General features: G+C 48.4%; 1 protein-coding gene across 2 annotated transcripts; it reads left to right on the forward strand.

Annotated features, from left to right (window-relative positions):
• The first annotated feature begins 566 nt into the window (after positions 1–566).
• On the forward strand, positions 567–27,006 carry AKAP1 (A-kinase anchoring protein 1). 2 transcript variants are annotated; one of them, XM_049803350.1, is made up of 11 exons: positions 567–623; positions 11,970–13,971; positions 16,026–16,159; positions 17,597–17,723; positions 18,285–18,415; positions 20,502–20,679; positions 21,960–22,110; positions 22,754–22,821; positions 24,305–24,378; positions 25,169–25,234; positions 25,382–27,006. In XM_049803350.1, the coding sequence occupies exons 2-11, from the start codon at positions 11,994–11,996 to the stop codon at positions 25,439–25,441; spliced, it is 2,967 nt and encodes a 988-aa protein (XP_049659307.1). In that variant the 5' UTR covers positions 567–623; positions 11,970–11,993; the 3' UTR covers positions 25,442–27,006. The 2 variants fall into 2 exon arrangements, with proteins under 2 accessions (XP_049659307.1, XP_049659308.1); XM_049803351.1 differs by lacking the exon at positions 567–623 and adding an exon at positions 830–874.
• Positions 27,007–27,229: the final 223 nt, after the last annotated feature.

Below are 27,229 nucleotides of genomic sequence, written 5' to 3' on the forward strand. Positions count from 1 at the left end.
GAAAACAGGGCTGAGCAGTTGGAGCGGACGAGGGTGCTCAGATGCGCCCTTTAAGGACTACCAGCGGAAAGAGGAGCAAAGGGCCATCCCTAGCCCTTTGAAGAGGTGAATCAGGTACCCGAGGGACTGGCCGAAGCCGAAGCCAGCAGCAGCTCCCGCCACTAGGAGAGGAGGCAGCTCGCCCCCTCGCAGCAGCCGCGGGGCAAAGCGCCGGGACCAGCCGGGCCGGGCGGCTGCGGGAGGGCGGGGAGCGCTCGCCGCCACGCCGCCGGCCTGGAGGGAAACCCGGCGGGGCTGCGCCACGCCGGCGAGCGGAAAACCCTCTATTAAGCAGCTGCCGGGCTGCTGGGGCAGAGGCCCGGCCAGGCGCCGGGCTGCTTCCCGCCCGGGGATGAGGGACACCACAGGAGCCGGCCCAGCCGGGGCTGACTGGGCCTCGGCGGCACCTCTCCCTCTCCGCTCTCAGCGACGCGGAGCGAGGGTCGCCCTGCGCCGAATCCCCGCGACACGCCGAGCGCCGGGAGGGAGGAAGGGAGACAGGGAGAGAGCGAGGCCGCGGATCGAACGCCCTCCGCCGAGCCGGGACGACAAGAAGGCAAGCCAACGCCGCCGCCCTCCCTCAGGTAATGGCGGCGGCGTGGTGCGCAGGCGCGGCGCTGTGAGGAGGGCGGGTCTCGCGGGAGGCGGCGCTCTCGCGAGAGGGGCGTGGCGCGGCGCGGCGGGGCGGGGCGTGGCGGCGGGAGCCGCTGCATGTCCCAGCCCGGCGGCCCGGCCGGGCTGCACGTGGGCTTGGCGGGGCGGCGGGCGGGACCGGCACCGGCACCGGGCACCGGCACCCGGGCACCGGCACCCGGGCACCTGCTCCGGACCGTCCGTAAGTACCGCCGCGGGGCCGTCGTCCGACCCTCCGGGGGAACGGCGGGGCCCGCTGCCCCGCTCTGTCAGCCGGCCGGCTCCCCTCAGCGTGGGGCCCCGCCGCCCCCGGTCCGGTCCGGAGCCGGGGCGGTGGCGGCGGTGCTGTTGGCCGCCCCGGTTCTCCCCGCCGGCTGCTCTCCTTAGGCCGCGGCGGCGAGCGGTCCCGCACAGCCCGGTTGCGCCCAAGGTCAGCGCCGCCGCGCTCGGCCCCGGCCCGGAGGTCACCCCCGGTCCCCCGGCGGGGCGGCTGCCGGGGCCGGGGAGCGGAGGACGCGGCCGCCCGGCCCCGGTGGCTGGTGGCGAGGGGCGGGGGCGGGGGGGGGGAAGGCTCTGGCAGCCGGGGTAAGCGGCGGTTCCGAGCCCGACAGCCCGCGTTCCGCCGGTTCTTTCGCAGCCGGCAGGAGCGGAGCCGGTCGGTGCGTTCGTGAGAGAGACGCAGGGACCGTGTGAGTTGGTGCTGAGCGTGGTTCGTCCCCGCTGCGGCCCGGGCTGCGGCCGCTTGGGCACGAAGAGCGAGAGATGACAGGAGCGTTGCAGGCTCGGGAGTAGAGATTGAGGAGGCCTCGCCGTGTGTCTCGTACGGCGAGGCTCGCTCGTGCTGCGGTAGCGGCCGACAAAAACTGCTGTTAGCGGGATTTTCGTACGTTGCGGGGACTTCTGTTTGTCCGTAAGCCAGCGTGGAATATAGTCGGGAGCAAAGGAATTAAATTACATCGCTACCGAGGAAGTAATGTTTTAGTAGCCGTGCTCTCCTGGAAGAATCCTTGTTGCTTGACTTTTTTTTTTTTTTTTTTCTTGTTTCTTCTTCTTCCCACTCCTTGAAGCAAGTAAGATCTAAGTTACTCGCGTTGCAGAACTGGGCAACGTGATCTCTGCCTGGCCAAGTTCTTTATCGCAGGCTAGTAAGTTGTACCGTGCAGCAGGGAACACAAAGTGAACAGGCATCTCCATAAGGGCATCCCTTTCGTGAAAGTTATCCGTAGTAGTAAGAAACGGCAACAAAAGCTGCATTTGACCACGGTCCGTCTGCTATGGGAAAGGAAGGGGCTGCGGAATGGGAGTAATCCTGACTTTCTGTGTTTCCAGGGTCGTGTGCTGCCTTGGCCGGGTCGGTGGTTGTGCTAGCACCTGCTGAGCGTTATCAGAGCCTCTGTGGACTTTGTCTCAGGTGAAAGGAAATGGCTTGTTGCTGGGGAAAGTAGTAGCAGGAGATGGTAACTTTACTTTTCTCCTGTTTGCTTTGTGCCTGTGAATGATCTACCGAGTTACAGCCCTGCGTGTGTGCACAGCATGGCCAAGGAAGAGCGCGTGACGTGCTGGAGAGCAGCGCGACTCGTGAGGGAGGTACAGCCGGCTTCTTGGGAGCACGTGGACCAGAGCTGTCAGAGCAACTGAGCTGAGCTCGCTCCTCTGCCGGGGGGTCACTGTGTGACCCAGTTCAAGTCACTTAACCTCTTCATTCTTTAATGAGCTTCCTGTGTGAAGGGTGAAATACTGTGCAGGCATCTGCCAGAGCTACAGTGCCTGTCATCTAGTAATGTCAGCGTACCTGTGATCCTGAAAGAGAGTGGTGCGGCTTCACTACATGTATCTCCATGGCACAGTTTAGTTCTTGATGAACTGGTTTGCTTGCATGTGCTGCTGAGTGCACTGAAGGAAATGGCAACTTTTTTGTAAGTTAAAAGGAGCAAGAAGCCTGTAGAACTTGAGCTGTGCTCAAAGCTTTCTAGAATCCGCCTTATCGCATCGCCTGCTGTCCTGGTACCGCTCACCTGGCAGTCCTTCAGCTTCTGTTTCAATGTTTCATTGGGCTCTTGAAGGACTTTTAAAAGCTCTCACGGGACACCGTGCTGGGGGCTTTAGGCAGGTGAATCTCACCGTGACTCTAACGTATCTTGTACGACAGGGCCACAGGCTGTTTGCTCTCCGACATGAGACAAATCACGTTGTTCGGTTTGGAGGGTCTGAATGGACGGTGCTGCAGGAACCCAGCTATTGCGCGTTCTGGTTGCTGCTGCTTAGGTGTGCTCTCCTTAGTCACACTGAGTTTAGATACCTGTCCTAGGAACCCGATTCCTCCTTAAAGATCTCTGGAGATACTTGGAGATACTGATACTGAAAATCATCAACTGCCTAGAAAGCCTTGACTTTAACCTAGACATTCCATAATGCCTGAAACTAGGCAACAGGAATTCCCCACCACCCAGGGTGTGAGCTGAAGGTACCTGCGGTTCGGATCCACCATGGTACACAGGTTCCCAGTTCCTGCAGGTTCTCTTGGGAGTTAACTGTGACAGGAGTTTGTTTGTTTGAGGATTGCAGCCAAAGCTCTTCAGAGCTGGAAGCAGCTGATTTGCTATGGTGAGACTCTTGTGTTCGTTTTGAAAACATTGCAGGCTGACTTCAGGGGTATTTGGGAGCAAGTACGCTTTTGCAGTAGGAGAGTTATCTGAAGAGCATAACGCTTTAAAAGCAACATACCCCACTTCTCTATGGCTCTCATCTTTCATGTGCACTTAACTGATGTGGAAAAATTATTTAAGGTATTTCTAGTGTCTAGGGAGACTGTAATAAGATCAGGGCTGGTATCCTATGTGCCCTTAGCAACATCTAGAAGTAATAAAAAACATTAATTAAAACATTAATTACTTTTAATTGTTTAATGTTTCAGATCTAATGACAAGCCTTTTTTAAATCCTGATTTCTAACTCCAGTGCTTCTGTGGAACTCTTAATGCAAATGGCTGGTTAAACTTTATGAAGTGATGATTAACTTCAGGCAGCCACTTTCAGGTACTTGGAAGAAGCTATTTTATTCAGCAGGTGCTTAATATTTCCTGGAAATTAAGGCTGTTGAGTTTGCTTCTCATGAGGATTGCTGAAGGTGATATGTTTGCATGTCACTTGCTGCTTTTGCAAATGATCTGTCTTCAGCTGGTTTACCGTGGGGTTTTTTATTGTCCGCTACAGGGATTCTGTTTAACTTTGCTGCTCCTGCATTTTGTACCCTGGCTGGAAGCTGTCTCTGAATTTATGGGCCCTATACATTACTATTAGCGGAGTTGGATGTTCCATAAAAGACCATTTAAAATCTTTCTTCAGCAAACAAATCACTGCTTGTAGACCTGAAGAGGTCCTGATTGCCTTTGACCTCTGCTGCCACCTGGCAATGAGGATGAGAAACTTACCATGTGCTATAGCTGATTTTGACTCCCTGTGTATAAATAGCAGCAGTTCCTGGCAAAAGCTCATGGTCTGCATGTGTCTCTTGTATTGGGAGTATTAGCTTTGCATAGGGATAAATCTGTGAACTGGAAACTCGAAGTCTCTGGGACAAGGACTGGAGTGTGTACCCCCATAAATCTTAAGGCTGTGACCTTGCAGTTTTTCCTTCCTTAAAGAGGAGCCCCTTCTGTTATGAGCTTGGACTTGTATTCCACTTCTTGTTGAAATGCAGGGTTAGGAAGAATTTTTTGGTGTTCAGGGGTGCAGGAAAGAAACTTGCACATCACTTCCCTGAAGTAGTTCAAGTTGAATGGAGTGTAGTGTTCTGTTTGCTGCCTGGTAAAGGGGATGGGCTGCTGTCTCTTGAGTTAAGAGTACCTATTTTGTATTCCTCGTGTTCCTTCCAACCTGATGTGACTGTAGGAAGGTCACTTGATCCGTGTCTTGGCTTGGCTTTTTTTTTTAAAAAGGACTGCCAAAGCTGAGGAGAGGAGGCAGCCTGCAGTCTTTGGGGGAAGCCTTTCTGTGCAGGAGAACAGCCCCTTAGTGTAACTTGGGCCAGGGCTTGCCAGTGCTACTGTAATACAGATCAAAGCGAAGCATGTCTCTCTCTGATTAGGTCTCAAATACCTTGTGTAACTTCTTGTAGCAAGGTTGTTAATGCATACAAGTTATCTTTCTGCTTGTTCAGTCTAAATGACTCTTAGCGAAATCTTTGCTGTTCCTTCCTGGTGCAGATGAATGTGGAGTGCCTTTTTCACAAATATTTGATATTCTTCCTCTCTGTGTGCTTCTGCAACTTATTCTCAGCAAGCCAAGCCCTGGGTTCAAGGCTTCCAACTGAACAACACTGCTTTTTGCTTTTCTGTTGAAGTCTAGTCCAGCTTTTGTTTTGAGAAGCTGCTTATCAAGGTCTTGTTGCCGTGCGCAGTAAACCTCCCCGTGAGCAGCTCTTGATGCTGTTCTCCAGATACCTGTTTGGTCTCAGGGCTGCCTCTTTTCTCACTGTCTCTGGCAGCAGTATCAGTGTGTTGTGATGTAAACCTCGCTGTTCTGTCTCCTTGAAAATTCAAGTCTGGTTTTTTGGGTTTTTTTTTACGTGCAGAGTATATTGGAAGCCTTTGGTTAGTTTAGTCTCTGCTCCTGAGTGCTGTACATGCCTGTTTTGTGGCAATTGATGTAGGTGCCAGACATTTGACTTAGCTGGCTGCTTTTAAATTTTAATTTTTAAGCTGCACTGGTAGTGGACGCTACACTTGTTAGCATTGCCCATAGCAAGGGCTGCATTAGCTTCATTGGTGTAGAAGCAAACACAAAATACTGAGTATTGGATGTATTTTTTTCTGAAATTCTGGAAAGTAACTTGTTCTATTCTCCAACCTGGGTGAAAAAGCAGAAAGAATGAAAGACAATAAAATCTGGATTTGGGGAAAACTTTTGTAATGTGTTGGTAGATTATAAAGGTAATAAAAGCTGCTTTGCCTGTACTGTGAAGGACTGATTCTCTTTAGTCTTCTATGAAAAATGCTTTTAAAAGAGTTGAATCTGGACTGGTAAGTGTGTCGAGGAGGCAAGAAAGAATCGCAACAACTGATGTCTTAGGCTCTTGGCTGTAAAACCAGTGCTCGTTCCCCGGTCGGGGATACCTGTGCACAAAGTGGGTTAGTCTGAATCGGAGGACTTTCTCTGCAGTTTGAAGCTGGGTGATAATAGAAAGGTTGTGTGGCCTCTGGCTTATGTGCTAAACTCTTCTGGCTAGCTTGAAGAAACAGAACATTTGGTCTGGCTCCATTTCTGGAGCAGACTCCAAAACTGGAAAAAAACCCCACCAAAAAACCAAAACCAAACAAAACCCAAAACAACAAACCAACCCTCCACCAAATTTTGAGGAATAGCCAAGAAAGGTAAAGGTGGTATTGGTAAAGTGGTACAGAAGCAGTTTCTGAAATTTGCTCCTGTACCTGAAATACCTTTCTGGCAAAGCGGTGAAGAATTGATCTTGCCTTCCTCTGTAATAGTGTCTCTCCCTGTGAATCCTCTAGCTTGGTTGAGGAAACTATAAATAATGAAACGATGGGAGCAGGAAGGTAATAAGATATAAAGTACAGTAAGGAGCTTGATAATCTGATAGGGTTAACGTTAGTTACAAAGTGTAACCTGTGACTTGTGGCATAGCAGGAGCGATCAGCCCGGGGCCTCGCGTTAATCCTTTAGGCAGTGCAGGTGGTGAGGGTTGCTGGTGGTTGGTGTTTGTATATATATGAGCTTCTTGGTGATTTCCAAAACACCTGTAAAAAAACCCCTACAGTTGGGCTAGGTTGATACTTTTATTGTAAACCTCTGCTTTCCAGTGTAAATAGAAACTCCTTCGAGTCCTGCTTTGGCCCAGAAGTGGTACTGCTGGAGCTGTGCTGGGCCACTGCTTGGCCGTGACTGTAAAATGAAATACTAATAAAGCCTGGGCCATCAGTGTAGCAGCTTCAGCTGCCAAGGAGGGGACTGAGCTGTTGTGGGAACACCAGTGAAGCTGATTACGCTGAAAGGAGTTTTTATCTTGGAGATAAAAGACAGCCTGGTGTTGGTGGTGTTTCTTGTTCCAGAGCTCTTGTTTTGCTCTACAGCAACCAGCTTTTTCAGCCTTTTACTGATGTCGTAATTAATCCCTCTGCAAATAGGACTGTTGGTTCTCAAATATTTTAAGGTTGTGGAGAGACTTCATTAGTAGTTTTATGAATTCGGAGGAGCCTGTTTCCGGAGCTCTGTAGCCCATGTTAACTGGGCTGGGAAAAGGTGGTATTGCTTCAGGGGTATCTCTTGCTGCTGCTGTCTTTCAGTGCTGCTGGCTGCTGTTTGAAGCAGAAATTGCTGCAGAACACTTTAATTACTTAAGTATAGAGAAACTTACCTGTTCACTTCTTATTTTAAAATAAGTGCCATCCGGTTTGAGATCTTGCTTGCCTGGCTCCTACCTGTTTTTGGAGGTTTGTAGCCACTGAGTCGTGTTTTCCGAGCGCCCACCTCTGGGTGATGTTGGTTTTGATGGTGGTAACACCAGGCTGGCCCGGGAAAAGAGTGTGGGAAAGGCTGCAAAGCCTTGTGGCCGACTGACACCCCGGTGATCAGGAGTGCGTGATGCAAGGGCTCGCAGCCCGGTGACACGGCAGGCCACTGTGACCTCATCAATGCGTCCCTTGAGATCAGCCTCTGTGATGCTAACCGGTGTGGGTAGGAGGTATCTTTGCTCTCCGGTTTGAACCTCACTCTGGAGAGGCTCTCCGGTAGGAAGAAGCAGGTGGTCCCTCTGTGGCTGACTATCTGCCTCCTTTATCTTTGTATGAAAAAGCAAAGAAGCTGTGGTTTAGATACTGCATTACCCTGTGCTAGTTGGACTTTCAATGGAAAAAAAAAAAGCCTTATGCCAAAGGTAGGTCAAGTAAGTCTATGTCTGTTTCTCTGCAGTAATTTCTCTTATTTTAATCTTAATGGTAGGGCCTCCAGTTCTTTAGGTTTTTGTCAACTCCTTATGTCTCCTATAAGGCAGAGCATGTGCTACTGGTTATTTTTAGCATGGAAAATTTTAAGAGCCCACGTGGTCCCATTTAGTTTTAACTGTGCCAACCTTGTCCAGTTCTCTTTCACCCAGATAGTATTTATTTCCCGAGTGCTGTATCGCTACCTGTAGGGTTTGTAGGGAGGCATCCCGGCCTTGCTGTTGAAGCTACATTTCCAATTTAGCTGCCTGCTTGTTTGCTCTGTGGTCCTTCAGGACGGCCTTTAATTCCAGCCTGGATTTCCACTGCTTTTGGGGTTTGGAAGTGCAACCTCTCAAGCGCTGGGGTGGAAGGGGAGCAGAGGAGGCAGGGACTGGCAGCAGTGTAGGGTATGTCCCTGCGGAGCACGGGAGCTCAGCCACTTGGGACTTGTTTCTCTTCTTGTAGAGACTTGAAGCAGCTTGCCCCCGGAACAGACCTTCTTGTGTGTAGAAAGCCCTGAAAATCGGGAGCAAGTGCTTGCTGAACTCTCCTCTCGAACCTTGAGAGTGAATTATATGGCTTTTCTCTGAACCTCATGCTGCAGACATTTCTAACCTAATAAGGATGTGTATACTGAAGGGTTGTTTGTCCTGGCTAGGGAAACAAGGTGGCTTAAAACTGCTCTGGGACCCTAATGTGAACAAGTAGAATAAATCGACTGTCCTTGGTGCCTTTTTTTTCTTTCTTGCTTTCTTCTTTTTTTTTTTTTTTTTTTTTTTTTTTTTTTTTAAGGTAGGCAAGTGTGTGCATTCATTCTTATTCTCATCTCCCTGGTCTTTACCAGGAGTGTTCCATAAATCAAGTCAGGATAGAGATTTGGAGAGCTGACTGACCCCTACTCTCCCCTTGCTGTCTTAATCCCATCCTGACCTACTGTGGGGATTATTTAGCAAGTTGGAAAAGTCTCATGTCCTAGCTGCAGCTCTCTGGCCCTGCCTCGGTAGAAGGTGTGACATTTAGACCGGATTCCTGACATGCCAGAAAGAAGTGGAAGTGGCTGGTGGTGCGGGGTGAGCGCATACAGTGCGCGAGCTCCGCGCTATTTTTGGTGCGGGACTGCATGGGGCCCTGCGTGTTGGGAAACGGCACTGGGGGCATCCAGCGCTTCGCGCTGGTTCTGGCTCTTACGAGCCCATCGTCTCCGGTCCAAAGCCTCCAGGGCTGCTGCGTTTCTCCAGCTGGCTCCTCCTGCCTGGAGAGTGCAAGGACTGTCGGGCCAGGCTCCCTCCCTCCAGTCTGGCAGTGTTTAAAGCCATGTGATTTGACAAGTTGCCATTTTCTGTTCTGCTGCTGGCAGGAGAATCGCAGGCTTTCTTCCCCCCGTGTGTTTAAATGATCCCATTGCCCCTGCAGTCCTGAACTGGCTGTCAAATTGGCAGCGGAGAGCGGGTTTTGTCGCTCTTAAACGTGTTGGAAAAGGGACGTGGGCTTTAGGAGCTCTCCTGTGGAGGAAATGGAAGAGAAGTGCGTGCTGCATCTTGCAACCCTTTGGTTGAGCAGGTTAAAAATCAGCCATCTTCTAGGCGTCGCGTAAAAAAGTGACACCGTGACCGGCGTATCGAAATCGGGCCAGTGAAGTCTTCCCATCACGTTTACGTACGGAGATGTTTGTTGGTGTTAGCTGTCTCCTCGCCAGCCCGGTGCTTTGGGGTGTCTGCTGGCACCTCGTACAGACCCACTGCCTTTTATCCCTTTCTAGCTGATGGAAGGATGTGGAATTCCCATTTAACGTGATCACTAATAGCATAATGCAGCTCTTGCTAAAATTAGTCAAATCAAAAACGTGAAATTAAATGAGCTTCACAAGGAGCAGACAGCTAATCCACCGGTCCCCACTGATCTAAATATCACAGAAGAGTCAAGATCTTTATCTTAAATTATATTAATGTTGAAAATGACTCTTAGAACTGTTTTGTCTGCCAGGCTTTGGGACAGGCCTGGCCCTCTGTGGGGCATCCTGCTACTGCCTTCCTGCGCTGCGGAATTGTGTGGGACTATTGTTTGTACAGTTGGTGCAACTTAATAGGGAATCGGATAATAATAGGGCTGTCTGTTTAATCAGGAAAGCTTGCTCGGAATGGACTTATGTGAGCTACTTTAATTTGAGTTTGTGGTACGCCTGCGAGACAGCTTGTAGGGTGGTTCTGCATTAATTACAACAACTTAAGCAGACAGCAGACGAGCACTCGCAGTGGCTCACAATGTGCCATTGTGCTGGAGAGCATAAATGTGAACCTTTTGTCTTGGGAATGTACAGGCTTCACCCTTTCCATTTACCAAGTTCCAAAAACCAAACATCCAAAGTATTGCATAGGTTTGTTGGTTCTGGTTTTGGGGTTTTTTTTAAATTCCAAATCTCAGATGTTGCCGTTAACTGAAAGTTCATCCTCAGCAGTGAGCCCTGCTACCTGACTGTGTAAAGCCAGCTGGAAGTAACTTGGATATAGAAGAAAGCAGCTATGAATGTCCAATTAACACACACTCAAGTTTTCTTTGTAGAACAACATAAATACCTCATTTATGATATACTGGAGATATTACTGGATTTCTTAAGTCATGTCTGCAGCTGACCTTTGATTTGGGATTAAGCAAGAAATTTTCTAGTCCCTGTTTTTGCCAGTCATTTATTTACTTGCCTCAGTCGTTAGGACTCCGTGGTAAACGGTACAGAAGCAAGGCGGGCGTCTGAGCTAGCTTGGATAAAGTTGTGTATTTGATCTTGTGGCATGGGAGGGTGTTGCTGGAGGAGGTGAGAAATCTGGAGAGAATATTAAATTTTCTGAGGCTTGGATGCTCGGTTTGAGCCCGAGGGAGGCATGTTTTTGTCCCTGGGCTAGAATGTAATCAGCTCGTCGTGAAAAATCAAGGCCCTAAAGGAGAGTTGTATTTGGAAGCTGTGGTCAGAAGGCTTGCTCTGATAACAAGTTTTTTTCCGGTTGAGACAGACTAAGCATAGTTGACAGAATGACTTGATTGTCTTGTTTATCTCGGAAATATTATGCTTCTAAAGAGGAGCTAGATAATACTCTTTTCCAGTGCGTGGTTCCCATTTCTAGGACTTTTCTATCTCCTGAAAACAATCTTTATTTTTGTTGCTCATTGGCAAAAGTCTTGAGGCCTGTTTGGAGAAAAATCTGTCATGTGTAAGCATCACCAGACATGTGATGTTTTGCTTTAATTCCTGCTCAGTGAAAATATAAACTGTAAGTGCTTTGCAGCAAGGCTGTTTTGGGGATGTGGGTAACTGTTTAGCTTTGTGCTCCAGCTGTAGACTTTCCTTAAGGAAAAGGAAAGGCATGTCAGCCCTGCCTCGGATAACCCAGGTGAGGCTTGTAAATGGAGGAGCGTGACTGGGACGTGTCTCGGCGGTGCGCAGGTGGGGAAGGGTTCATACACTTTCTAGAGTCAGAGAGACAGCTTTCGACTCTAGAAAGTCAGAGAAGCAGCAGCTGTCAACATAGTAATGCAGAACAAACTTTGGAGCTGGGTTCCTAGGTAGTAGTGTCCCTATCCGGGCTCCTTTTGCTAGATAAATACCGCTGTTGTAAGGGCGCTATAGCAGATTTCCCATCTTCACTACTGCAAAATCTTTTAGAGGCACTTCTGGTTATTGGGAGACACTTGCTTGATCAGGCTGTGGCTGTTCTTTGTTTAGGAATTCCTACACTGTGTGTATAAAAGTCAATGGAGTAGCTGCGTGTTGCTGTTTAGCGTCTACTTAACTGCAGACTGCTGTCGTGTGCCCGCTCACCAGCCTCTTGCAGTCGCTGTGGATGAGAACATTTGCAAAGCGCTTCACCTTCACTGAGCTGTTACGTTTTGGAGAAGTGCGTGTTGTCAACCTATGAAACTCTCGGGAATGTGGTGCTGCCTTTCAAGCAGGGAAGCGGGGAGACCTGCAGCGTGTGAAGTCTGTGTCTCGGAGCGCTTGTGGTACCGCAGTGTTGTGAACCCAGCCTGATGCTGGAGAGACTTGCGGTGCTGGATGCTGTCCTTGTGTGTAGTACTGACCTGCGAAGGTGTGAGGCAGGAGAAAGAAGGTGAAATTGTTTTACGTGTAAAGGTGGGATAAGGTGAAATGGGTGAGTGTAATGGTGAGAAATGTCCAGATATTCCTAGTCTTAGGTCAGGGTCTTGTTCTGTGGTCTGTTGGTGGAGCAGAGATGTGAATTTAAGGAGTGGCTAGAAAACAAGTCTGTTCATGCTAATAGAAATACCTCAAGGCATTTATGAAACTTTAGCCTTGCTGTTACCTTTCCTGTGACTATTGTAACATGGCTTTTGTTTCTCCTTCTAGATATAGCTGCTAAGGATCTGTAAAATGGCTTTACGTTTCTGCAGTATTATCCCATATGCCATACCTGGGTTGCTGGCACTTGTTGGCTGCTGGTGGATCTATTCCCATAGAAAAAAGCGTGCAAGCCATCACGATAAACAAGCAATAGCCACTGAAGAAGAGCAGCAGGAAGAAGCGCCAGAGAATGAGTCATCACCCAAAACAGAAGCGTGTGTTCCTCGAAGACCGCCTCTCTCGTCAGAAGAGGAATGCCGAGAGAACGAAACCTCGACCTCCCTGCTCTCAGCAGGGTTGACGACGCCCTCTCTTCTGTCTCAAACTCGCGAGAGGCTAGATCTCTCACAGGACCTTCCAGACCTGTCAGTAATGACAACGCAGCCCAGCACCCTTGAGGACGACAGTGAAAAACTAGAAACGACAGGATCTCAAGATGAAAGCGGTGTCCCTGCTTGTGTTTCTCTCCCTCTGATCTCAGAGAGCACAGAGTGTCACGGCGGTGCTGCACTGAGCCTTATACAGGATTCAAGCTCTAGTGCAAACCAAGATCAGTGGCCGTCAGCATCAGTGACGCTGACGCGAGAGTCTTTGGGAATGGTGGAGGAGATCAGCAATGCAGAGCAGTCAGACGATTCTTCATTTAAGCCCCCTAAGGAAAGCCAGATGTCAGAAATGGTGCTATCGGATGCTGGCTCCGTGACAGCCCTTTGCTTGGGATTGGAGAGGGAAGCCGATACCCCGCAAGCCTTTCTCAATAATGAAGCTGAAGCTGTATCAGGTCACAAGGATTCTGCAGTGAGCATGTTACCAGATAGTTTGGAGTCCGCCTGTTCGGAGCAGTCCAGGGAAGAAGAGAAGTCCGAGTCCGTTGCCAGTACTGTACCTGTGTGTCAGGAGGAGGATGCGGAGCCAAATGGAGATGAATCGGAAAGAGAGAAGATTGGTGGAGTGAGTTTGGACAAGGAAGATGTTGAGAAAATTGAGCAAGTAGCAATACAGATCATTTCCAAGGTCATTTTGGCAGCAACTGAGGAAGTGCTGTCTGGTTCCGCAAGTGATGCGTCCACTTGGATCTGCCAGGCTGCTGCCAGCCGAGCTGAGAGACCTCTGGAGACGGCAAGCGTCGCTTCCTCCGATCGGATGCTTGCGGAGGAAGCTACAGTAGCCGATGAGAGCATCGCTGCTGCGACGAGTGATGCTGGGGTACCGACATCCCCGCAGACAGGGGAACGGGATCGGAGTGTGGCAGATCCCAGCTGTTTAACACACGGCCGTTTATCCGGCCCTGTTCGGGGAGGCACAAAAGACTGTCGGATGAAGAACCGTGCGTGCAGTGAGCATGTGCTGTCTGGTTCCACAAGTGATGCGTCCACTTGGATCTGCCAGGCTGCTGCCAGCCGAGCTGAGAGACCTCTGGAGGCGGCAAGCGTCGCTTCCTCCGATCGGATGGTTGCGGAGGAAGCTACAGTAGCCGATGAGAGCATCGCTGCTGCGACGAGTGATGCTGGGGTACCGACATCCCCGCAGACAGGGGAACGGGATCGGAGTGTGGCAGATCCCAGCTGTTTAACACACGGCCGTTTATCCGGCCCTGTTCGGGGAGACACAGAAGACTGTCGGATGAAGAACCGTGTGTGCGGTGACTCCCACGGACTTGGTCGGACTCCTGTGGGTCACCACAGAGGGTCACTGGAAAAGTCATCTTTGGTTATGGAAGACTCTGGGTACAGCACATACACATCTGAAGGTGGGACAAGTGTGGAGGACCCATTGCAGAACACGATGCTGTCTGGCGCGTCAGGCCAGCATTCGGACTCACTGAGCACATCTGCAACGCAAGACACGTCTGCTGAGCAGAGCTCAGTACCAAGTGAAAAACCTCCTACTCTGCAGCTACCTGAAGGCGGCAAAGTGCCATACAGTAACGGGATACTGAAAAAGGATGGTCCAGACTTGAATCATGAGTGTAGCAGGGCAGCAGAGATGGATGGAGATCGCTCAGGAGGTAAGGGATTTGAAAATGCTCCCACGAAAATGTGGTGAACAAGCATTTTATGTGCTGTAACCCTTCTGCTTCAGAACATGTTCAGATAAGTCCTCTTCATCTTTACCTTCACCAGTAGATGAATATTTAGGCCTCATGTGCAGGTGGGTACACATTTGCTCTCAGAATTCCCGTCTCTGTAGGATCCCGTGTTAGCTGGGTGATCTTCAGGGTATACGGCGAAAGGTTGAGCAGACTGGTCCGCTTTCAGCACAAAGCTTGTTGTCTAAAGCTAAGCATGGGCTTGAGTAGCCCGGTGAGATGGGCTGTGTCTGGATGTAGGCCAGGCTGTTGAACACCTTGCTGGTTTGAGACCTGCTAATGCAAATGGTTTCTGCTTCAGTTCGGGCAGCCTCTAGTAAGCACTGGGTTCTTATCTGTGTTTGTGGGCTGCTGCTGAAAGGAGGCTGTAAGGCAGGTTTCTGAGGTGCTGCTGGATGAACCAGGGAAGTGCTCTGATGAGTTGTGATAAAATCAGTTGGTTGCAGACCAATTACCCTGAAGCCTTTTTGCTTGGAAGGGTAGGTGCATGCCAAGAAATCCCAACAGGGAGCAATGTTCGTGGAGTTCCCCCATCTGTCTCTGTGTTGCTTTTGCCTTCTAGATCCTGGATGATGTGTGCCTGGCAGAATACAAAGCTGTCTGAGCAAATGTTAACCCGTGTGACCTTGGGGATGGATGTTAAAATCCTTTATAGGACCCCGTGGTGCCAACAGCCCTTAATGACAGGATGTCTTTTGTAATTGCTACAAAGTAGTTGGAACGCTGCTTGTTGTGAGGCATGGGGATTGAGTTTGCCAACAATTAAGGATTAAACCCACAAAACATTTTCACTAGCGAGAGTAACCATAGGAGGAAAACGGTTTTGCCTTGTTGTGAATGCTGGTGTGATGAGAAGGTACAATGGCGTGTTGTGGAGCCTGGTGATGACACGGGCTGAAAGCTCTGCATGGAGACAGGTAGGGAGACGGAGTATAGCAGGTAAAGTTGATTATGTGGCTATGTTGGATAAAAGGTCCTACAGCTGACCTTCGCACCCAGGCTGTGAGACTTAAATCCTCATCCTTGTCTAGCAAGTCTATTGCAAACAGCTGCACTGCTTGCCTTTGACTTTCTAGGCATCTGTGCTGTGTTACTTGTTAAGATGTGGCAAATGTGAGGCAGCTGTTGGGTTTATTTTTCTCTTCGGTCTTGTACTGGGTGATCTGAATACTTGCAAGCAAGTGAGGATCTTCATGTTTCTGCTTGTTAATCTGGAGGAAGGATCAGCCTTGTTCATGTTCTTGATCTTGTTACACTGACTGTATCTGGGATCTGACCAGGAGGAAGCTGTTTGAGTTTGTCCCCTTCCCAAGTACAAATGTTCCTGGTATCGGCTGATGGTTTGGGAACAAAACGTAGCTCAGCTCTGGCACCTTGTTTCTTCAAGCATATGACAAATCTGGGCAAGAGACAATCCCCTACCGCAGCTAGTAGTGGACACAGCTGGTGCTCAGGTCACCATGCAACCCTCGTTGGGGCAGGAATGTAATGTCAATGCAAAGAGCAGACGAATAGGTTGCACATCCCTCCCTGCATGCTGAACTCCCTGTGAAAAGCCCTGTTTAAACCATGGGGAAAATGCAAAATACCTTGCTGCAGCAGCAGCTCAGTGTTGGTGTTAGCATAGCTCTCGTTCACCTGGTAACTTTTGACTTAAAGTGTCTTGTCTCTGCTGCTGCATAAGGTGTCACCATGTTTGAAGGACTCCTGCTGAACTCGGGCCTCCTTCTGTTGCATTCCCAGAGGTGTGCAGGTTTTTCTCCAGCAATAAAAGGAAACTTGCAGTAGGCTGTGTGTGATGGGACTTTACCCTTTCTGAAATACCAGAGAACCTGATACAGGATCATCCCAACTGAATGCATAGGAAGAGCTCAGTGTCACCTCTCTATGAAATTATGTATTTTCATGGCCTTGTGTCTGGTAGCTGGATTGTGTGGGTTGTCTGAATGCTGACATGTGTGCTTATCTTGTAGGTTCGGATGTAAATAGCGTGAATTTTGTGGACAGTGGCTGTGCCATGAGGAAGACAGTGAGTCGGCAGAACTCTAAGCTAAGAGGAGAATCCAGCAAGTCTGACCGCGTTATCTGGGAGATAGAGGTCCCAAAGGTAAGCAGCCGTTGGCCTGCTCGCGCATCCTGCCTTGCCCTACACAGCCATCTTCTGGTTCTTCCAGCCTGGTACTGGGTCAGTGCCATCCCAGGGAGATCAACAACAAATCAATGAGGATTTAAGCATTTAGCTCCCGTTAGGACTCAACAGGAATGAAGAGCCAGTACACAGCTGTAAACAAGAGGCATGTCAGGGCTATGCCCGGGGTAATGTTGGTTGCTGGACTCATTATTCCCCATTATCTTCCACCCCGATCTGCTAGTCTGATGCCCTGAAAACATTCAGAAGGCTTTGAGGGTACACAGTTATTAAGGGCAGGTGATGAATTTTTTTTTTCTTTCTGCTATGTAGGAGGGTTATGTTTCAACTGCCCGTCCAAACCCTTCCTCACAAGCTGAATGCTCGTCTGAGCTATTCTGTAGATCTGCTGTGTCTCTGTCTTTATAGTGAGCTTGCTTTTGGGTTGAGAGAGAGACTGTGTTTTTAGGACTATGTTCATACCTTCTTCCCTGCTTTGTGTATGCAAAATCATCTGTGGCTGTCCTGCACAGCATTGCTCTTGCAGTTCTGCTGCTCAGCAGACCCGAATACTGACAGCCAGTAATGTAAGACAGCAGCTCCCGGCAGGATAAGCATGCTGCCTCGAGTGCTTGGATGCTGTGAGCCCAGGGAAGACATGTAATGTGCATTTTAATGGATCAGTAAAACACAGGCTGAAGAAGCAGTTCTACAGCAGAAAAATACGTTTCAGTGTTTCATGAAGACAGGCTGTCCCTTTTCTTAAAGTAGCCAACTCTACATTGTATAGGATTATCCATACTGACTTGGGCCCAACACTTCTGCTCTGGTACCTGGTCTCTGACAGTAGGTGGTGGCAGGTGCCAGTGGAAGAGTAGAAGTAATAGGACATGCAAAGACATCTCATCATCATCCCGCACAGCTGTCCTGGGACTCTGTAGTCTAATGGGCACGACAGCCTGGTTTACTCTCCCGTGAATTTGTCTACTCCCTATCTAATCTAATTAGCTTGTTTAAAAATTGCTAAAACTTAGTATTTCATATGAATGAAAAATGCATGTAGCATGTTTTTTTTTAAAATAAGAAGTGGTAGGAGATTGGGAGAGGACGTGACTTCACTTGACTGTAGGAAGACAGTAGCTTTTACCAGGCCTGGTAAAAGCCATCGTGTCTTTATGTCATTCTACAAGATATGAAGACGGATCTATCAAAACAAGCTGTGCTTACTGATCTGTATCTACCTTGACTTGTCATAGACCAGCTGAACTCTGTGCTGGTCCAGCATTCCCTTACATTTATCCTGCCTGGCCCTGTGCTACAGGAACTGGGAATGTGGGTGAAATAAGCCACGGAGAACAGTGTTGTTTGATCTATGTTTCTCTTCCTGACTGTTGCTTTCTTGTTACTTTCATAAAGGAATTAGTTGGCCGCTTGATCGGAAAACAAGGAAAATTTATGAGCTTCTTGAGGCAATCGTCTGGTGCCAAAATTTATGTCTCAACACTACCTTATTTCCGTGACTCCCAAGTCTGTCACATCGAAGGTAAGCGGAATGTCTCTTTATTCATGGCCTAATATGTAGCTTGGGGGCCTTAATTAGATGGGCAAGGAATTTAAACAGATTTAGTGGCTTTGTGAGCCTAGTGCTTTACAAAACTTTTCTGATCGGTGCTGTTACAGTAGAGGTGTATGCCAAGTTGCCTGTGCCTTGGCATTTGAACCCTCTTATTCTAGAGGTGAGAAAGCATTTTAACATCTTCGGCTGCTGTAGTTTAACCAACGCGTTTTGAAGAATCCCTTCAGGCTTGAAGGAGGAGCTATGGGATGTGTATCGGCAAATGCAGTCTTGACTGTGAAGGATGTTAGATTAATTGTGACTGAAAAATATCTGCCAGTGAATTGGGTTCATACTGGAGGCTACTGCTCTTGAAACTGGGGCCTGAGTTGCTCATGTTGGTCAGATATCAGGTTACATGGCCAATCTATTAAAACTTAAATCGTTGATGTAGCGCAGAAGGCTTCTGGTAACTATATCACTTCACGGGGTGGGGGTGTCCTCAGCATATCTGTACTACAGACTTTCTGTGGGATTTTTGTTTTCCAGGCTCTTCGCATCAAGTAGAAAAAGTACTGAGCCTGATTGGCAAAAAGTTCAAAGAGCTGTGTCTCACCAACATCCACGCTCTACCTCCACCAACACCACTGACGCTTCATTCCCTCCTTATGACTGCTTGGGTATGTCCCAGCTTGCTGGCTATGCTGATGTCAGGTTGGAAGGCTGTTGTTGGTCGCTGTTGTCATAATATGCTATGTCAACGTGGCTGGTTCACAGATGCTCTCAAAACCAGTTGGATTTTGTGTGGCTCTGTGCTGTCCAGCTTATGTAACTGTTACAGATCAGATTTACCTACCTGTTCTTCCACTGCTGTTTCCATTCTGCCTGAGCCGAGAAATGTAGAATCATAGAATCATTTGGGTTGGAAAAGACCTTTAAGATCGTCAAGTCCAACCATTAACCTAACACTGCCAAGTCCACCACTAAACCATGTCCCTAAGCACCACATCTACACGTCTTTTAAATACCCCTAGGGACGGTGACTCCACCACTTTCCTGGGCAGCCTGTTCCAATGCTTGACAACCCTTTCAGTGAAGAAATTTTTCCTAATATCCAATCTAAACCTCCCATGGCACAACTTGGGGCTGTTTCCTCTCATCCAATCACTTCTTACTTGGGAAAAGAGACCAAGACCCACCTCCTTTTAGGTAGCTGTAGAGAGCGATAAGGTCTCCCCTCAGCCTCCTTTTCTCCAGACTAAACGACCCCAGTTCCCTCAGCTGCTCCTCATAGGACTTGTGCTCCAGGCCCTTTGCCAGCTTGGTTGCCCTTCTCTGGTCACGCCCCAGCACCTCAGCGTCTTTCTTCTAGTGAGGGGCCCAAAACTGAGCACAGTATTCGAGGTCCGGCCTCATCAGTGCTGATCCCTGGGTGGGCGATCCCTGCCCTGCTCCTGCTGGCCACACTGTTTCTGATGCAGGCCAGGATGCTGTTGGCCGCGTTGGCCACCTGGGCACACTGCTGGCTCATATTCAGCCGGCTGTTGACCAACACCCCCAGGTCCTTTTCCACCAGGCAGCTTTCCAGCCACTCTTCCCCAAGCCTGTAGCGCTGCACGGGGTGGTTGTGATCCAAGTGCAGGACCCGACACTTGGCCCTGTTGAATCGCATACAGCTGGCCTCAGCTCACCCATCCAGCCTGTCCAGATCCCTCTGGAGACCTTTCCTACCCTTGAGCAGATCAACACTCCTGCCCAGCTTGGTGTCATCCACAAACTTACTGAGGGTGCACTCGATCCCCTTGTCCAAATCATTGATAAAGATATTAAAGAGAACTGGCCCCAAAACTGAGCCCTGGAGACCACCACTTGTGACCGGCTGCCAACTGGATTTAACTCCATTCACCACCACTCTTTGGGCCTGGCCATCCAGACAGTTTTTTTACCCAGTGAAGAGTACACCCATGCAAGCCACGAGCAGCCAGTTTCTCCAGGAGGATGCTGTGAGAAATGGTGTCAAAGGCTTTACTAAAGTCTAGGTAGACAACATCCACAGCCTTTCTGTCATCTGCTAAGTGGGTCACCTGGCTATAGAAGGAGATCAGGTTAGTCAAGCGAGACCTGCATTTCACAAACCCATGCTGACTGGGCCTGATCACCTCGTTGTCCTGTACGTGCTGTGTGATGGCACTCAAGATGATCTGCTCCGTAACCTTCCCTGGCACCGAGGTCAGACTGACAGGCCTGTAGTTCCCCGGATCCTCCTTCTGGCCCTTGTTGTAGATGGGTGTCACATTTGCTAACTTCCAGTCAACAGGGACCTCCCCGGTTAGCCAGGACTGCTGATAAATGACTGAAAGCAGCTTGGTGAGCACTTCAACCAGCTTGGACAATCTCTGCGAAGATTACCTTAATGTTTAAAAACCCTGTGGGCAGGGAATCCTTGCAAGTTGCACTGTGTTGATAGCGCAGCTTGACCTGCATCATTTCTGACTCTGCTCACTGATCCCTTGGGTAAATAAGTCTTCCAACTGCTTCATGCCGATAGTCTTTTTGTATGCAAGGTGGGCCCTGCCTCAGGTCTGATTTCTGTTAGAGCAGCATGGAGTAACAGTGAGTAGCTTTTGGAAGTGAAATACCACAGTGCCAGGGCTTTTCCACCCATGGCTGTAAGCTTCAGGAGTTGCTGGTGGAATATGGAGTTGCTGTGAATGAAGCTTGTGTTGCAGTGAATACTAATGAGAATTTCTTTCTTCCACATGACAGCTTTTCCTCCCAGACGGAGTCACTGTAGAGGTGGTCGTGGCAAACCAAGTCGATGCGGGGCACATGTTTCTACAGCAGCATACACACCCCACTTTCCACGTTCTGCGTAGCCTCGACCAGCAGATGTACGCCTGCTATTCTCAACCTGAAATTCCAACCCTGCCGACTCCAGTAGAAGGCATGTAATGTGATTGCTCACAAATTGTTTAGCTGAGAAACTTCTAGGGTCACGCGAAAGCCTGATGCCACCGAGTTAGGCTTGGGAAGTTTCCCAGTGGATGAGAATGTGACAGTTCACCTGTCGTTTCATATTTTTTTTAAGCCACTGGCAGACTACAGATGCTGCTCTACTCTTCCTTACCCCACTCATCCCTGGAGTACCTCCCCAGCCACTTAGTTGCATGCTGAAATTCAGAATGAGATAAAGTCCATCTCAGGTTATTTCTAATGAACTTGGCATCTGGTGCATTTTTGCTGACAAAGTGTGGAACTACTCCCAAATCTTCATAGCGTCACGTCTGCACGTGGTGTAAAGTGGAGGGTGCACCACTGTATTGGGTCTGGCTGAGATGGAGTTAGTACTCCCTATAGCAGCCCTCATAGCACTGTGCTCTGCAGCTCTGTAGCTAGAAAGGTGTTGATAACACACCAGTGTTTTGGCTACTGCTGAGCAGCGCTGGCACAGCATCAAGGCTGTCTCTCCAACATTTTTGCCCTCCCCTCAATGGCAGGCTGGGGCAGGGCAAGATCTTGGGACGGGACATAACCAGGACCGCTGACCTAAACTAACCAAACAGATATTCCATACCATATGACGTCAGCTCAGATATAAAAGCTAAGTGAAGGGAGACGGAGGGGGGGACATTTTTGTCTTCCGGAGCAACCGCTACGCGTACTGGAGCCCTGCTTCCCGGGAAGTGGCCAGACATCGCCTGCTGATGGGAAGTAGAGAGTAACAGCATTTGTTTTTTTTCTTTGCTTTCGCGCGCGACCTTTGCTATCGTTTTATTAAACTGCCCTTATCTTGACCCACGAGCCTTTCATTATATTTTTCTCTCCCCTGTCCAGCTGAGGAGGGGGAGTGATAGAGCGGCTTTGGTGGGCACCTGGCATCCAGCCAGGGTCAACCCACCACAACCACATGGAAGGGGGTTACTAGCGCTAACTTTGCTTTTTGGGGACAGTCCTCACTGTTAGTGCCCCAAGGCTGGAAGGGAACTGGATACCTGGGTAGAACAGCATGGAAGTGGCAGACGGAGACTTGAGAGTAAAACCCACCTCTCCTGTGTCCCAGCTGCAGGCCTTGTCTGGTGGGGGTGTGGGCGGTGGTGAAAGAAGATGGAGGCAGCGTAAGAAACGCTGTTGATTCTCAGTAGATAAATACTGATGCCTGAAGTGCTAATTTCTGGAAATCCACTTATGCTGAGCCTTTCTTCTCTGTACTCCTGTGTTTTGCAGTTGGTATTATCTGCGCGGCTCCAGGCCTGGATGGGGCATGGTTACGGGCTCAAGTTATTAGCTACTTTGAAGAGACCGGTGAAGTGGAGCTCAGATACGTGGACTATGGAGGATACGACAAAGTGAAGATTGACACACTCAGACAAATCAGGTCTTTAGCTCCTCTTCTGTGGCCTGAGGCACTATCTGGCTTGAATCTTCATATATCGTTTGAATTGCATATAGGTTTTTCCGCTGCTGAAGTGGGAAATGGTGGAAAGGTTTGGCTCAGCAGCAACTGTGGATTCCTTGGGAGCACAGCAAGCTCTTGTAAGGCTTTTTTGAAGGGGAGGGCAGAGGAAATTGCAACTTCTGCCACTTCAGCGTGGAAGCTGGGCGAAAGGATGCCTTCAGGAGGCCCCAAATTGTAGTTAATTGATGAGCTAGGAATAAGATTCAGATTCTCAACGGTCCAGCCCCATTGTCTGGGAGAGCCGTATTGGATGGGGTTTTTCTTACACAAGCCCGTTAAATACTTGATTGTGCCCCAGAGGTGGGAGAAATGCAGTACAGCTTCCATTATGGAGATGGCTTTTGCTTGGAGCCCAATCCAACTTGCTGTGCTAATCAGGCTATTTATTGCTGTTGCTTAGATTGCTGGGAGAAGGATCTGATTTTTTTTTTTTTTTTTTTAAGCTGTCATTAATTTTAAACTGAATTCCTGTAAGGTGACATTGATTAATCAATTGCTCTAAAAGAATACAGGAGTAACTTAAAGCCATGTTCTTGCTCTGATTGATTCTCTTTTCTTTAAGGTCTGATTTTTTATCACTACCTTTCCAAGGAGCAGAAGTTTTACTAGACAACGTGGTGCCACTTCCAGGTAATGGAGCTCTCAAGACATACCGTTGGTGCTCCTCCTGCAGGTTTAAATGGATACCAACTGTGTACAAGTGATGATTCTGTCTAAACCTTTTCCCTCCTATTGTAAGCGCAGCCTCTGATGTGACTAGAGCAAGATTGGAAAAATTGTATTTTATTCTTCTAAATGTGCTAGCATGGCATAACCTGTCAGGCTCCAGGGGAAGGATGATAAATGTTCAGGCTTTTTCCTGCATGGAGGAGAGAATGAATTACTCTCCTAAACAGCAAGTTGGCAGGACTGGCAGGGTACAGGTGAAGTAGCTGTAACTACTCTGCCGCCTTCTGTCACAGAGTAGCTGTAAACGCAAACTTAGTTTTTAATCTGCTAGATGAACATCTGACATTTTCCTACTAAAATGACTGATGTGTATAGTTCTGTGTTCAAAAGACTGCCCTCCAAGCACTGGAAGAATGTCAGTCACTACCTAGAAATGCTTTGGGTGTCCCCGTCCCGTCCCCCCCCCCCTTTTTTTTTTTTGTCTCTAGTGGTGTTAGAGATGCATGCTCTATTGATGTCTAAAAAGCTGCCCTTCTGGGTGCAGAAGGGGTGTCTGTAGGTGTTAGGGGTCAGGCCAGGTTTCACCACTGGGATTTGTGGCTGGCAGGACTCCAGGAGGTACAGGCTCTGCCAAGACTGTAGGTGGATGGCAAGGTTTAAACTGCTTCTCGCAGAAGTCAGTGTTTTGCATGCTCCCTGAGGTAATCGACCTCCTTCAGGATTTGTAAGGAGTTCACTTGCTGCTGGAGGTGGTCTCAGGGTGGGGAGCGCAAAGGAGAAACTTCATCTTGCAGTGATTTGGTAGGAAATAAGCAACTTTCCTCCAAAATGCAAATACTTCTGAAATGCCTGGTCTGCACTGTAGATTGTAACTGTATAGCCTGGGACACAAGAGTTTCCTGCTGCATTACAGGTGTGGAGTTAGCAACAGTGCCCACGTAAGCTGTGCAGGCTGAGAGACCTGAGCTGCCAGTGCTTGCCAAGAGTGCGTTTGGCACCGTTCAGGGGCCGGCCAGCCTGCGGTACAAAGGCTTCGGAATTCCCGTTCACAGTGCTGCACTCTGTGCAGGGTCAGTAATGTCCTGAGGCCCCTGAGCTTCGTTTATTAAGGATCAAAATACTAACGGCAGCTCAAACGTACTGCAGAAGTATACTTTTCTGTCTTTAAAGCCTCCGAATTCATCAGCCACTTACGTTCACATTAACTGAGCTAGTGGCTTTAGAAAGCACTTCATCCTTTCCCTTCAGCAACACGGCAGGCACAATGCTTGTGTGATCTCCAGCTTAATAGACTGGTTTCAGCAAATGTGTACAGCAGCAGTAGGTGAAGATTCTCTGGCCTAACTTATGTAGGAGGCCAGACAAGATTAGCTTAATGGTCCCTTCTGGCCTTTAAAGCCTGTGAATATCTCATTTGTGTTCTCCTGCTCTTTTCTTTCCCAAGACGAGGATCGCTTTTCATCTGAAGCCGACGCCGCTGTTAGTGAGATGACCAAAGGCGCAGTCCTAGTGGCACAGGTACGTGAGAGCTGCCTGGAAAAGTCTCGTTGCCAATTTGACTGCTGCTGTTGTCCTCTCTGCCCCCTCGCGTACCGTGCGTGTTAAAATCGAAAACGAAGCCGCAGCCTGTAAGCCTGGCTGCTGGGCAGGATCCTTGTCGAGCAGTCTCGGGCACCGAAAACTTCCTTGTGTGGCATCAGCACCGCTCAGGACTGCCTGGCTGGGAAGGGATGAGTATTCCCTCTCCTTACTGATGCGGGCAGAGAGGAAGGGCACCTGGATGGATTTACAGAGCGCAAAGTGGCCTGTTGTCCAGCAGATCAAGTATTCACCTGGGTCTGCGCTGCTTTGCCAGTCCCAACTGTCTTTGCAAGACTGACGTCCAGGACTTGGCCTCCGGCTGGCCGGAGGGAGAAGTAAGGGCATCCCAAAGGCTTCTGCATGCAGTGCCTGGTCTCAGCGAAGAGGCACTTGCCTCTTCCGAAGTGCCTCTGACAGTGGCTGTAGCTATCCGCGTAAGGCAGTTGGGACGCGTGGGAAGCCGACAGCGCTTGTGACGCTCGATCTCGTAGCTTCCTTTGGTTTGAGTGCAGTGCTCGAATGCATCACTAATTCTAGCAAGGGCACGGATTTGAGCGACCAGAGCGCACTCGCCGGCAGGGCGTCCCAGCTGCCTGGTGGCAGGAGCTACGTTTCCGCTAGCCTAGGCTGAGTCTGAGGATCTGATAAGCAGTGAATGACGCTAGCCTTGCACCCTCCACGGCTCAGACCAGAATTGCTGCATGCTAATGTTCTTCTGTGTTTCCAGGTCACGAATTATGACAGCGCAACGGGTCTGCCACTGATACAGCTGTGGAACTTGACGGGAGATGAGGTGGGTATTTTTACATACCTATTTTTTCAACACTGTTAAGGTATATGATTATGCAGACTTTTTGTTGCTGGTTAGGAACTTGCTGATGCTTCTTGCTAGTGGTTTGTTCACCTTTCTACTTTTTTTTTTTTTTTAACCTCCTTTTAGGTGGTGTCAGTAAACAGAAGTCTGGTGGAAAGAGGGTTTGCTCAGTGGCTTGACTACTAGCAATGTCCTAGATGCCTCGACAAGACTTTCTACAGAGAAAAGAAGAAATCTTGTTTTGCACTGTTACAATTTGGTTTGGCAACCTTCCATAGGACAACGTGTTTACAGCCGAGTATGGAGTTCTGTGGTCCATTGAAACTCATTTTGCTCAACTGTTACCGTTTCACTAGAAACATGTACCTCATCTCGGTGAAAGCTGGGGTGTTAAAAGCCATAATGACAGATACTGTAGCTTTAAAGCAAAAAATCCTCCCTGGCCTCTACTTAAAAGTTGAATGGAAAAAACCTTGATACCTGGGGGCTTGCTTGAAGCTAGCAAATGCCTCTGAAATGTTAACTGTGGTTGCATTTTTGTTCAAGATGTATAATGCCCCGTGAACTTAGCATCTGCTTTTCTTAAAAGTTACAACAGTTGTCCTTTTTTAACAGGCTCTGCCTATGAAATTAATGAATGTTATTAAGGAATTTAATGTTTAGTTATGGATTTTTCTATATTGTGCCACTAACCTGCACAAATAACATTCATCTTGTGTCTTCCTTATGCCAGGAGGTAGATGAATTGCATTCGTTGCACTTACTGTGGCACATGTCTCACTGCAGTCATGGTTTTTAGGCTTGATACGCTTAAGGAAGAAAGGTTTTGTGTGCAGATGCTTGAAGTGCAGGATATGTTACCACTACAATTTTTGCTCTGAAAAGTCATGTATTTAAAGAAAAGAACTGATTGCCAAGCCCAATTGTAGTTTATATTTTTCTAGCTGTGCAAGTCTGTAAATATATATAAAAAAACATTGTAATATTTTGTACAAGAAAAACACTGGAAACAAAGGGAACTTTACAGAAACTTTTTCACACCAAAATGTCCTATGTAGGTAGAACTGGTTTGGAGTGCATTAGGGTAGCCAACATACTTGGAGCATCTGAACGTTGGGAGTGTTTCAGCTCTGCTGTATACAGGATTAGTATTCCCTTAGATTGCTGTCTGGTTTGAATTGTGATCACTGCATTCTTTGCTATGTTGCTGTACAGATCTGTTTAAAAAAAAAAAAAAAAGTAACAACTTGGCATTAATATTGCAGTGGTGTTCTCAATTTTTTTGTTCCTTTTTAGAGTTCTATTACATATTTAAAATTTTGCTCAAGTAATTTAAGCCAACTTAATACTCTTAAACACATGCCCTCTAATGTATATCATTTTAGATATGTATTGAGCTGGGATTTATTGCTGGCAGAGAAGATACTTGTCAGGAAAATGTTGATGTAGTCAGTCCTCAGAAGTTTTTTCTGGTGGGTTCAGGGATGTCCTTACATCCTATGAGCTAATGTGTCAGTGCATCACATTTGGATAGTTGCCTACAAAAGCATTTGGTCCAATCCCTTCTGATATGGTATGGTTATATCCTTTTCTTTTTTTCAGTTCTCTACTATTTGGTGCTTATGATTTAATGTTCATGTTTGCAATAACATCCAATGAAACCTAAATTTGGTAACTCAGTTAAGTCTATAAAACATATATCCTTTTGGAATGTTTCTTTCCATTTCAATTAAAGCTCGAATTTTAAGCCATCTTAATCAAACTGTGATGACTGAGAGCCTTCATTTCCTGACCTCTTGCGATGTAGGGTTGGGAAGGGGAACTCCACGGGCTAAGCAGGCCAGATAAGATCCTGATGCCTTTTCAACAGATGTAGAAAGGTCAAGCTTCAAATCTCCTGGGTTTCCTTTTACTTCCAGCTGAAAACGGGGTTTATTTTTATGATGAATTACTTATTAGAAAGCCTCAGTCTGA

This window comes from Accipiter gentilis, chromosome 6 (assembly GCF_929443795.1).
Source record: "Accipiter gentilis chromosome 6, bAccGen1.1, whole genome shotgun sequence".
NCBI classification, from domain to species: Eukaryota; Metazoa; Chordata; class Aves; order Accipitriformes; family Accipitridae; genus Astur; species Astur gentilis.